Source organism: Elgaria multicarinata, chromosome 11 (assembly GCF_023053635.1).
Source record: "Elgaria multicarinata webbii isolate HBS135686 ecotype San Diego chromosome 11, rElgMul1.1.pri, whole genome shotgun sequence".
In the NCBI taxonomy this organism is placed as follows: domain Eukaryota; kingdom Metazoa; phylum Chordata; class Lepidosauria; order Squamata; family Anguidae; genus Elgaria; species Elgaria multicarinata.
The window spans coordinates 4,228,088-4,241,244 of record NC_086181.1 but is presented as its reverse complement, the minus strand read 5'-3'; the positions used below and the strand labels follow the sequence as shown (position 1 = coordinate 4,241,244).

The window sequence follows — 13,157 nt, the reverse complement described above, 5'->3', positions numbered from 1 at the left end:
TCTGGACATCAGAGCGCGTAGAGACTGTGCCTTTGGGCGTGCCGTCTTATCGGCAATCCTTTGAATTTTCATCCATCACCTGACACCACCCACCTCCGGTAAGTCAGCTTGTTATTCACCCATATGTGTGATGCACAGAGACCACGAAGAAGAAAGACAGGTTGCTTACCTGTAACTGTAGTTCTTCGAGTGGTCATCTGTGCAGTCACAACCCTCCCACCGTCCCCACTATGGTGTCATTAATTTCTTTTTGATCACCTGGTGGTTCACCTCAGTGAGACTGTTTAGGCGGTTTCAGGAACTGAGGGGATTAGGCGGGAACCCCTGAGCATGCTCAGTGGACGGTGGGGGAGGGGTTCCCGCCTAAAAAGATTTCAGCTATGGAAGTTTTCGAACCTGGCCCTGCGCAGGCGCAGAGCCCATATGTGTGACTGCACAGATGACCACTCGAAGAACTACAGTTACAGGTAAGCAACCTGTCTTTGTCAAAACTGTTATAAAGCGCTTTAAAGCAGTAGTGTAGATCCCCCCCAGGTTTTTTTCTGTCCCTGGAGCCTTGATCCACAGCAGCCCTTTCTTTCCTGGCTTCTTTCTTCTGGTTTCAGCTTTTGTTTTACTCCAATAACACTCTCACTCTCCTCAACTATATTTGCTAGCTATTTCAACTCCCCTTCCCAACCTCTTAGCCATAAAATTGGCTTTGTTTCTGCTTCCATAACTTTTTAGCTCTCTTTTGGTTTCTTGGACTAAACTGTTGATTCTTTTGTGAAGAACAGTCTCTAAATTAAAAACAACTATTTTATAATCAAGAACAGAACATAAAATGCTTGAACAGTTATACCCCTATATGTTGGTTTCTGTTTTTTACTAACTGCAGTTAAGCTTTATGTCTGAACCCGGTCAGACTATTGTAAGTATTAACTATGGTTAGTCGAAACAAGCCAAACAAGTTTATGAAAATGATTTCTTTCAACTAACCACAGGTTAACCACAATTCAGGGTGGGACAAAATGTTAAACTGTGTTTAATTGAAATAGGAAATAAAGGTTTCCAATCTCCCTTCAGTCATGCTGGAGGAGAGTGAGGGGAAAGCATGAGCCCAAGGCTCATGCACACAAATTGTAGGCCATTGTTTATCTCTGTGTCTAAACTGGACCATTGTGTCTACACCTTCAGTGTTGTTTTAGAGGTTTGGCCACCCATGTCAAAAACGATACTGGAGAATTAGGAAAGTGATAATTGCATGTGCTGGAGCCCTGTCAGTCTAGGCCTTGAAGCTGTGAGCCTTTTTTTAACAAAAACATGTCATATATAAAGCAAAATGGATATTATTCAGTAAAAGAAATAAACTTAGTACCACAATAATAAAGCAGTAATAAATGCTACAATTGAATAAAATTACAGAATAATGGTGGGTGCAATGAAAATAAAAGTTTGTAGATCATTAACCGACGGGCCTAATTTATAAGTGTGTTTGTGTTACAAACTTTAATCGTCTTGACTCCAAAATGGGAATAAAGATTCCTTGTTTGATAGAATTGTTGTGGCAATAGATTTTATGGATATATCCAATTTTGATCTCTATTATTCTGAAATGCTTGGTGGACCTTGTAGTAAGATAAACAATTGGATTTGCGTTTTAGAACTTTACCTCACATTTGAGACGTGTAGCTTTTTCAGCTGAAGCAGATTAAGTGGGTCTGAGGACAATGTCTGGGTTCACCATGTGGGACAAAATTTGCTTTATACCAAAGCTGGGTTGATTATTTATTTATTTATTACATTTTTATACCGCCCAAAAATGACCAACCGCCTAAAAACACAAATTCAAAATACAATATAAAAAGCAGAACCAGGATAAAACCACACAGCAAAAATTGATATAGATTAAAATATGGAATTAAAACAGCAAAGTTTAAATTTAAGTTAAATTAGGCATTAAAATACTGAGAAAATAAAAAGGTCTTCAGCTGGCAACGGAAGGAATACAATGTAGGCGCCAGGCAAACCTCTCTGGGGATATCATTCCCAAATGGTGAATGGTGCTGTGGCAGTCAGTTTTGCTTTTTTAAATATCTCCTTTCCATTGTTTCATTTGTAAACATTCCAAAAGTGATTCTGTATTTATATATGCATGCCCTTATCCTATATCACAAGTAGAACTAATTCCCTATTACTATTAAGGACAGCAGAACCAAAAATTCAGGAGCATGTTGCAAATGCTGTTGGAATTAAGGCACTCATAAATCCAATCTAGTCACGTTACCTTGGAGCCTATAAAAACATGTAATGCAGATCACAGCTCACCTCATGTTTCCTGGAGTATCCACTTTTTGTGGGAAATTCACAGACTGGGGATGTAAAACCAGTATCTGCATAACTATGAAAGAGGCTCTGTACAGCCAGATAAGGCCAAAAGGGCAGTTATGGTGGAACCATCCTACATAGTCACAATGCCAAAGACACCAGATGGGTAGCTGGGGTTCCACCCAGCTTTAGGAGGCCAGGCGCTCATCTTGACGGCAGCACATCTGTGCTGTGAGGCCTTGGGCTCCTGCATTGGTGCTCCTTCAAACATCTGCACAGGAAGGAGTGCCAATGTGGAGTTGTCGCCACCGCCCGGTCAGCTCTCCTCCCTCTGACCTCGCTCTGGCTGCCCCATTCCTCTCCTACCCCTATTTTTTTTTTAAGCTGTGGATGCAAAAGGGGATGTATCCCCTTTACAGATTTTTAAAAAGGGGGTGGGGAAGCAACAGGGCAGCTGGAGGGAGGAGAGCCGGCTGCTTGTTCCTCCCCCTTCCCTGGCATTTGGCCTGGCAGCGGCATTGGCCTCCTGGCTACCCCATTCCTCTTCTCTCTCCTGGTTTTTGTTTATATATTTACAGGGACCTGTGGTGCCTGACTTGGAGCTCCAGGGTCGGCCCCCTTCCTTGTCCACCCAGCCAATGGCGACCAATCGGGGAGCGCCATCGGCTTCGCAACCAAAAAAGTAGGGATAAGTGCCTGACTTCTTTAAAGCGCCGTTTCTGGGGTTTGCCCTAGGATGGCTTCGCAATGGCGGCTGCGTCATGTAGATGACCAGCCACCACTCCGAATCCACCCTGGGGCAAACTCTTCATCAAGACAAGTCCCAGGAGGAGGCTGTCTTCAAAATTCATAATGTGTTGCAGGACCTTACTGGCAAAGCGGTCATTGGAATGCATACAACATCAGTGTCCAAAAGTGGGTGCAGGATTTGGGCCAGTAATTTAAGTAACTAAAAAGAGGGATGGGACTTCTGTGAGAAATTCTCTGCTTAGTGTGGTAATCAGCCACAGGAATTGCTCACAAGGCATATTTTCCAGCAGCTGATAGCTCCCTCTGCCTCAGAGGTGTTTTGAAAGATGACAACTTTGGGCAGGGAAAGGAGGAAGACAGGGATACTGATGAAACAGCTCAGCTGGACACACTGGAAGAGAAAAAGGAATACTTACCAGAAGAAAGGTGTGCCAGGGTTGAAGAATTGGACCCCTATGAGCATTTTTACCAAGCTGAAGTTAATGTCCTGAAAGGGAGCATAATTTTGGAAAATGTGCTAGAAGCAGGCAAGCTTTCAGAGGAGAACACTTCCCTGGAAGGGGAGACAGTGGATACTGTGCAGATCTCAGAACTACAAAAGAGTCCCAGAAAGAAAGCTACAAATTATACATCAGGGAAACAGAGCAGTTGATTGCCACTTCTGAAAGGTGTGTGCATGTGCACGTGCATGTGCGTGTGAGGCTCAGTTGTCCTGCTTAAAGAAGGCAAAGCTGCTAAAATCTCTAGTGATTCATGTCTGAATCCCGCTGTTCTGCCATTCACCTGATAAACTGACAAAAACAAAGTTGCTAGTGTAGTACTATTTTATATTCTTAATTTATTAAGATTTTTGGAGTGAGTGCAATCTATTCATGTAATGAGTGCGTGCTTATCTTGCATGGATGCTGCTATTTTCATTCATCCTGATCCCATTCGGTTTTGCTTCATGTGAAATGCAACATAGGCAATTAATTGAACCGGCAAGATAAAATCTATTTAGAGAAAGAATAGAGTTAATTTATCCTGGACTTCATTGGAACCTAGTTTTATGAGCTGTGATTCATTAGCCATGCAGGTCTCTGATTTTTTTTTTTTTTATCATGCATTCCTATTTTAACTTAATTGATTCCTTTTAGGAATTGTGGCATGTGTCAAACTAAGAATGTTTCATTTATGTTTGCTTTGGCTTACATTTCTAATGCAAATGTAAAGCATACAATGACTAATTTCCATTCTTTTGTTTCTTTACTGTGTTCTATTATTGTACATGGCACACAATAGTGTACAAGAGGCTTAAAGATACTTTTCTAAGCCTTCTGTAAAAACTCAAATGATAAAGGGGATTTTGCTCTGCTAGTTTTTCCTCACTTGTATAGGGCGATACAAGAACCAGCGGTAACAGCTACTGTAGCCCCATATACTGAGTAGACGTTTCTTAACAACCCACCCCCACAATAATATAGTCAGTTACCTTCTTTACCAACAACTTTGCATTCACTTCAGAAAGGTCTTTTGTTCACGGTATGAAATACCATTTCAGGCATCTTAAGCTCTCTTGTCCTTTTGAGGAGGTGCATGAGCAGAAAATATGTACCTTATTCTAGAACATCCTTACTGTTCTTTGTGGTCACCTTATGGTTTTATATGTGGGGATTTTAAAGAAGCAAAGTGTTTCCTCAATAAAGAAATATTAAATACAGTTTTGACCTTTTTGGAAATGTTGAGGTAAGGGGTCACTTGCTACTTCTTTCTCTGCTCAAAAGTACTTGGGGCTTTTCGTATCTTGCACATCAAGCAAGCAGATTGAAACTGTCCTGTTTTTTTGTTTCTGTTTTCTTTTTTCCTGTTTTTCAGAATTTGTAATAGGGTAGTTTTGAGTACTGAAATCCCTTCATAAAGTGTATTCTTAGCTATGGTCCTAGTGCACACTGCCAATCATGAATTGCTCACATGGGTACTTAAAACACCATAACTTTGGAAGAAAGATCCTATTGGACATCCTTATTGTGTGCTCTAGAGCAGTGTTTCTCAACCATTTTCCGACCGTGGCCCCCTTCCGACCTTGTTTCCTTCCTGTGGCCCCCCTGTCCTACCAGTAGAAAGGTAGCTATTTAAACTTTTTGTTTGTAAATAGAACATGTTTTATTTATAATTTTTATAATTTATACAAAATGCAATTACATAAAAATTTATACTTTAAATATTTCTCAATCAATGTGACCCTTATACTTGATGACCAGAAACAAGCTTTTTTTATATCCTGTTCTATTGCTGTGAGGGATAACCGAAGATCACCTCTGTCCATTATGTTAAGGCGATTCTGCGTTGTTGTTTATTCGTTCAGTCGCTTCCGACTCTTCGTGACTTCATGGACCAGCAAGGTCAAGTCTGTCACCTCCAGAATATCATCCATCCATCTTGCCCTTGGTCGGCCCCTCTTCCTTTTGCCTTCCACTTTCCCTAGCATCAGCCTCTTCTCCAGGGTATCCTGTCTTCTCATTATGTGGCCAAAGTACTTCAGTTTTGCCTTTAATACCATTCCCTCAAGTGAGCAGTCTGGCTTTATTTCCTGGAGTATGGACTGGTTTGATCTTCTTGCAGTCCACGGCACTCTTAGAATTTTCCTCCAACACCACAGTTCAAAAGCATCTATCTTCCTTAGCTCAGCTTTCCTTATGGTCCAGCTCTCGCAGCCATAGGTTACTACGGGGAATACCATTGCTTTAACTATGCGGACCTTTGTTGTCAGTGTGGTGTCTCTGCTCTTAACTATCAAGATTTGTCATTGCTCTCCTCCCAAGAAGTAAACGTCTTCTGATTTCCTGGCTGCAGTCAGCATCTGCAGTAATCTTTGCGCCCAGAAATACAAAGTCTGTCACTGCCTCCATGTTTTCTCCCTCTATTTGCCAGTTATCAGTCAAGCTGGTTGCCATAATCTTGGTTTTTTTGAGGTTTAACTGCAACCCAGCTTTTGCACTTTCTTCTTTCACCTTTGTCATAAGGCTCCTCAGCTCCTCTCAGCCATCAAAGTGGTGTCATCTGCATATCTGAGATTGTTAATGTTTCTTCCTGCGATTTTAACTCCAGCCTTGGATTCGTCAAGCCCAGCACGTCGCATGATGTGTTCTGCGTACAAATTGAATAGGTAAGGTGAGAGTATACAACCCTGCCATACTCCTTTCCCAATCTTAAACCAGTCAGTTGTTCCGTGGTCTGTTCCTACCGTTGCTACTTGTTCGTTATACAGATTCCTCAGGAGGCAGACAAGATGACTTGGTATCCCCATACCACCAAGAACTTGCCACAGTTTTTTATGATCCACACAGTCAAAGGCTTTAGAATAGTCAATAAAACAGAAATTGATGTTTTTCTGGAACTCCCTGGCTTTCTCCATTATCCAGCGGATATTGACAATTTGGTCTCTATTCCTCTGCCTTTTCTAAACCCAGCTTGTACATCTGGCAATTCTCGCTTCATGAATTGCTGGAGTTTACCTTATTATTATTTATTATTATTATTATTTATATAGCACCATCAATGTACATGGTGCTGTACAGAGTAAAACAGTAAATAGCAAGACTCTGCCGCATAGGCTTACAATCTAATAAAATCATAGTAAAACAATAAGGAGGGGAAGAGAATGCAAACAGGCACAGGGTAGGGTAAGCAGGCACAGGGTAGGGTAAAACTAACAGTATAAAGTCTACACAACATCAAGTTTTAAAAGCTTTAGGAAAAAGAAAAGTTTTTAGTTGAGCTTTAAAAGCTGCGATTGAACTTGTAGTTCTCAAATGTTCCGGAAGAGCGTTCCAGGCGTAAGGGGCAGCAGAAGAAAATGGACGGAGCCGAGCAAGGGAAGTAGAGGCCCTTGGGCAGGCGAGAAACATGGCATCAGAGGAGCGAAGAGCACGAGCGGGGCAATAGTGTGAGATGAGAGAGGAGAGATAGGCAGGAGCTAGACCGTGAAAAGCTTTGAAGGTTAACAGGAGAAGTTTATAGTGGATTCTGAAGTGAATTGGAAGCCAATGAAGAGATTTCAGAAGCGGAGTAACATGGTCAGAGTGGCGAGCCAAGAAGATGATATTTGCGGCAGAGTGGTGAACAGAAACCAACGGACTGATGTGAGAGGAAGGAAGGCCAGAGAGAAGAAGGTTGCAGTAGTCCAACCGTGAAATAACCAGTGCATGAACAAGCGTCTTGGCGGAAGAGACAGACAAAAATGATCAAATCCTGGCAATATTATACAGGAAAAATCGACAAGATTTAGCTACTGCCTCAATATGAGGAATAAGGGAGAGCGAGGAGTCAAATATAAAGCCAAGGCTACGAGCTTCCTTGACCGGAGTAAGCGTAACATCATTGACAGTAAGAGAGAATGAGAGATGAGGAGAAGGTTTAGGAGGAAAAACGAGCAATTCAGTCTTTGCCATATTGAGTTTCAAACGACAATGAAGCAGCCAAGCTGAGATATCTGAAAGACATGCTGAGATACGATCGTGAACATCAGGAGAAAGTTCCGGAGATGACAGATATAGTTGTGTATCATCGGCGTACAGATGATATTGGAGGCCATGAGATTGAATAAGCTTGCCCAAGGGCAACATGTATAAGGAAAACAACAACGGGCCAAGCACCGAGCCTTGCGGAACCCCTACTGAAAGGGGAAAGGAGGAAGACGAGCTGCCATTAGCCAACACGCTGAAAGAGCGACCCGCTAGATAGGAGGCATACCTTGCTGGCATGTGAAATAAGTGCCACGGTCCGGTAGTTTGAACATTCTTTAGTGTTTCCCTTTTTTGGTATGGGGATATAAGTTGATTTTTTCCAGTCTGATGGCCATTCTTGTGTTTTCCAAATTTGCTGGCATATGGCATGCATCACCTTGACAGCATCATCTTGCAATATTTTAAACAGTTCAGCTGGGATACCGTCGTCTCCTGCTGCCTTGTTATTAGCAATGCTTCTTAAGGCCCATTCAACATCACTCTTCAGGATGTCTGGCTCTAACTCACTGACCACACCGTCTGAGCTATCCCCGATATTATTATCCTTCCTACACAGATCTTCCGTATATTCTTGCCACCTTTTCTTGATCTCTTCTGTTTCTGTTAGGTCCTTGCCATCTTTGTTTTTGATCAAACCCATTTTTGCCTGGAATTTACCTCCAATGTTTCTAATTTTCTGGAAGAGGTCTCTTGTCCTTCCTATTCTGTTGTCTTCTTCCACTTCCGCACATTGCTTGTTTAAAAATAATTCCTTATCTCTTCTGGCTAACCTCTGGAATTTTGCATTTAATTGGGCATATCTCCCCCTATCACTGTTGCCTTTTGCTTTCCTTCTTTCTTGGGCTACTTCCAGTGTCTCAGCAGACAGCCATCTTGCCTTCTTGGTTTTCTTTTTCTTTGGGACTTTTTTGTTGCCACCTTTTGGACAATGTTGCGAACTTCTGTCCATAGTTCTTCCGGGACCCTATCTACTAAATCTAGTCCCTTAAATCTATTCTTCACTTCAGCTCCAGGTCTTGTTTTTACTGTCTGTATAGATGTCCGCCACCTTTGGCTGCAAAGGATGTAGTCAATCTGATTTCGGTGTCGGCCATCTGGTGAAGTCCATGTATAAAGCCGTCTTTTCGGTTGTTGGAAGAGAGTGTTTGTTATGCACAGTGAGTTGTCCTGGCAAAATTCTGTCAGCCTGTGTCCTGCTTCATTTTGTTCTCCTAGACCATGCTTACCTGTAATTCCAGATTCACACGACTGAAACCTGATTCTACCAAATACGAAGTAGGAAATGCCATGAAAAACAATTTTGCTTTATCTCAAAGCTGTGGAAACTTTTTAGATATTGTACTCTTTATCCAAAAATGGTGTTTTTCTTGACTGAAAGTTATTTGGCTGCTATGTCGCTCTGTAGCTCTATGAGCTACCATACTGGAAGCCTGTGGCTCATTCCCATCATAATGTACTGTAATGTCCCAATTGGCTTTAAGCAGGCAAAGTGCTATTCTTTTGAAGTAGAGTATGCTAACTTTTGAAACCACAGCACAGATATTAGAAGCTCTTCTTTGCTCTCTTTCTGCCCACCCCAACTATTGTGTCTATTGATACTTGAAAATTTTGTTATAGGGAGTATGCAAACTAGCTGGTCCAAAGTACAACTGAAAACCCTTTAACTGGTTTACTCCTTTTTCAGGGAATTAAATGCAGACAGGCACAGCACTCTTGTTCTATTTTATTTAGAAATTGTGAGGGACCATTGAAGTGAACTGTTACTTCACTAGTTGAAGGCTGCTGTGGTCTTGCCAGTTCCTGACATCACACTGCAAACAGAGCTTCACACAAAACACTTGGAAGAGCTGCTAAAACTGGTACCAATTGGGTGGAAACACACAGTATTTTGTCTCCCAATACAGCTGGCTTGTGCATGTGTGTGCGTGTGCGTGTGTGTGCATGTGTGTGCGCACGCGCGTTTGTGTGGCTGAAGCAAGTTTACAAAGCAGAAATAATAGTTCTATAAGAAATGGAGATTTCCTAACATTGTTTGTGCAAAAGCAAAGGAGAACCGCATGCTATAGTTGGAGTCTTAAGGGTGTTTTCAGACAAGGCTTTTATCCTGCAATCACTCTGACTCATTTAAAGAATTTTATGTGGTGTCCAGAAATCAGTCTTCTAGTTGTAACCCTTCTATGTTTTCCCATTACTTCTTCTGTCTTTTTTATTAGAGAAAATCCTTTAAGAAGGGAAAGATAGAATAGCTGCACTATGTCTTTCAATTTGTAGTGCTTGGAGCCCTCCACCTGGAAGCACCTTAAGTGGTTTGCCATTTTTAGTAGAGGTGTGCTCCGCTTCGATTAGAATCGGAGAATCAGAAGTGAATTGGCCTGCTCCGCCTTGCCCAGAGGCGGAGTAGAAGCGGACCGCGGACCCTTAGAAGCACGGCAAAGAGAAGTGGCCATAGGCGGAGCGCTTCTCTTTTCGCGGAGTGCTCCGATCGCCATTTTGGAAAATTTCGCCCATAGGATTGCATTGCGGAAAAGAATAGGGGATAACTGTGTTGTTTTTAAAGCTATCTTTCTGAAAGTTCTTGTGCTTAGAGAGTCGTGGCTGGGGGTCATTTTGAGCCTACTCTCAGCTCTCTGCATGGTGTGGTTTGCTTGCTATAATTTTTGGAAAAATCAGGTAAAAAAAGCGGGAGAGGTACCTTTTTGAAGTGCTGAGAGGCAGAGTCATGATCACATGATCCCAAAGTTGGAGGAGGGGATAGGCAAAACTAGTAACTTGGGAAACTGGGAAACTTCTCTTTCTTAGTCTGAACGGACTTTTCCCAGTGTTTGTTAAAACAGTAGCCCCACCAAATGCACAAACACAACCTGAAATCATATACTAAGCAAATAAATAACAGATAGGAAACACAGCACTGCTACCCACCCTAACCTTGGTGAACAACTGAATAGATGTGGTGCAAGGGGATGAGGTCCCCTAGGGCATGTGGACGTGCCCAGTGCACACACTCTCCCACCCTGGAGGGTCATCAGAGCCCTCCAAAGAGTAACCCAGTGGAGAGAGACTAATGCCTATCATGAGTTGAAGTGTTAGTTTGCTTCTTAAAGACTGGTCCCTAGACAGGGCCAGTCAAAATTGGCATAATTCCTCCCTCCCCCTGGACACGTCCACTTCCCTCTTACTGGTAAAAGACAGATATAGCCTTTTAAAAAAAATTCTTCCTGTTGTTTATTCAGCAACACTGCTGCTTTTAATTCTACCCCTCCTTTGTTTATTTATTTATTTATTTATTTATTTATTCCATTTTATATTTACACCCCATAGCCCAAGCTCTCCTGGCTCTTCAGTGGAGTCAGGCAGGCTTTCATTGTGGTTCAACTCCTTATTGTTGTTGTTGTTGTTGCTATTAATAATTAGTACTGCTATTAACAGTATTATTTTGTTGTTTAGTAATGGCTGTGATCACAGTGCAGTCAATCAACTCTGAAGCAAGGATCACAAAGCTTTACTCTTATCCTCCTAGCCTCCTAGTTATGGGATGCAAAAGAAAAGGCATCTCTCTGTGCTGCTCCCACCTCACAGGGATGGTTTGCATTACTGGCTTTGAAACTATCCTTTGCTCACTTCCTTGTGCCCCCAGAAATGTCTGCTGCCTGCCTGCCTTCCCTCCCTCCTCCCCTGCCCGCCTCGCAGGGATGGTTTGTGTGTGTCTTGCTTTGACTCAGGGGATAAGTCCTTCCTGCGCTCACTTAGACTTTTGGAAGTTCCAAATCAATTTTTCAAGTGTGGAAGAAGATTCATATAGGTTTATCTCTACTCCCCAATTCATGGCATGTTGGGATTTTCTTTGAAATGGCCCCATTGAGCTGTCTGCAGCTTTAAATCCCTGAGATACTGGGGTGTCCAATTTTCAAAAATTCCCCCAAAATCAGGGGATGCTTGGATTGGCTTGAGTCTTGGCATGCGTGTGTATACGTCCATGAGGTGTCATGGTGCCGAACTTGAGGTTTCTAACATGAAAATTGACGTAGTTCTAGCATGGGACTTGATTTGGGGTGAGTAAAGCCCCGCCAAAAATCAGGGGATGATGGGATTTGCTTGAGGCTTAGCATGCATGTGTATACAAGAATAAACTATCATGGTGCCGAGTTTGAGGTTTCTAACGTGAAAATCGACAGAGATATAGAAAGGGGTGTGAATTGAGGTTATGAGTGGTGCGTTAGAGGTTAAAGCCCCACCAAAAATCAGGGGATGATGGGATTTGCTTGAAACTTGGCATGATTGTGGATCTAGATGGCATCTGTGAGGGTGCCCACTTCAAAAAAAATTATCTGTCAAAATGTCGGAGAATAGTCCATGTCTGAAAATGGGGTGTCCGATTTTCATAAATTCCCCAAAAATCAGGGGATGATGGGATTGGCTTGAATCTTGGCATGCATGTCTATCCATGGATAAGCTATCATGGTGCCGAGTTTGAGGTTTCTAACGTGAAAATTGACGGAGATATTGAAAGGGGTGTGAATTGGGGTTATGGGTGCTGCATTAGAGGTTAAAGCCCCGCCAAATATCAGGGGATGGTGGGATTTGCTTGAAACTTGGCATGAATGTGGATCTAGATGGCATCTGTGAGGGTGCCCACTTCCAATTTTTTTATCTGTCAAAATGTCGGAGAATAGTCCATGTCTGAAAAAGGGGTGTCCGATTTTCATAAATTCCCCAAAAATCAGGGGGCGCTTGGATTGGCTTGAGGCTTGGCATGTATGTGTATATGTCCATGAGGTGTCATGGTGCTAAACTTGAGGTTTCTAACTTTAACAGAAAAAAAGTTGTAGACTTTTTTGGATTTTAATGCAAGCCTATGGGGGGGGAAAGCGGATGTCCGATCCGGATCCGGAGCTCCGCAGTGGAGCGGAGCGGAGTATAGGCGGAGCGGGGCGGAGCGAAGCGGCCTGATCCGTAAATTGTGGATCTGGAAGAGAAGCGGATCGGGGGGTCCGTGCACACCCCTAATTTTTAGGGTTTTTTTAAAAAACAAAAACAAACGAACAACCCACTGCCGCCTGCCACCCCACAAAGCAAAGTATAACTATAATTTTCCTTTTTCATCAGCTCGTATTGACAACAAAGATAAAAATGAGACTGGGACTGAAGAGCCAAAACCAAAGGTAAGCAGATAAGTACATCAACACGGATTTACTTCTTTCTCTCTGCATTTGGCTTTTCTTGAAATGTTGTTGTTGCTGTTGATTATGTGGGGAGCAGATTGTTTGCTATCTGGTAGAAACCTTAAAATGCAGTTCAGGTGTTCAAAATGTCTGACTGTCCATGAAGTGTGGTTTTTGAATAGTTGAATTCAAAACTATTGAATAGTTCTGGTGTTGGACTCTTCTGCCACCCCCAGTTCTGTTCTCCAAAACTCACAGTGTGCAATCTGAATCCCTTTAAACAACTAGTCTGTCCTATATACCCAAAACACTACAATGGGTAACACGTAATAAGGGATTGCATGCGCAGCCAGCTCCACCAGCCCTGGTCCACGCCTGCCTGCAATACAGCACTTGCAGAGGCAAGACACAACATGATGAAAATGCTGGTTTCTGG

At 42.5% G+C, this 13,157-nt stretch overlaps 1 protein-coding gene across 5 annotated transcripts in view; it reads left to right on the top strand.

The window, feature by feature from the left end:
* Positions 1 to 13,157, top strand: part of MAPT (microtubule associated protein tau) — a 182,222-nt gene that overhangs the window by 106,005 nt on the left and 63,060 nt on the right. For all 5 annotated transcript variants that reach the window (XM_063138303.1, XM_063138300.1, XM_063138299.1 and 2 more), the window contains one exon: positions 12,666 to 12,721. In XM_063138303.1, coding sequence (XP_062994373.1) covers positions 12,666 to 12,721 — 56 coding nt within the window. The remainder of the gene's footprint in view (positions 1 to 12,665; positions 12,722 to 13,157) is intronic.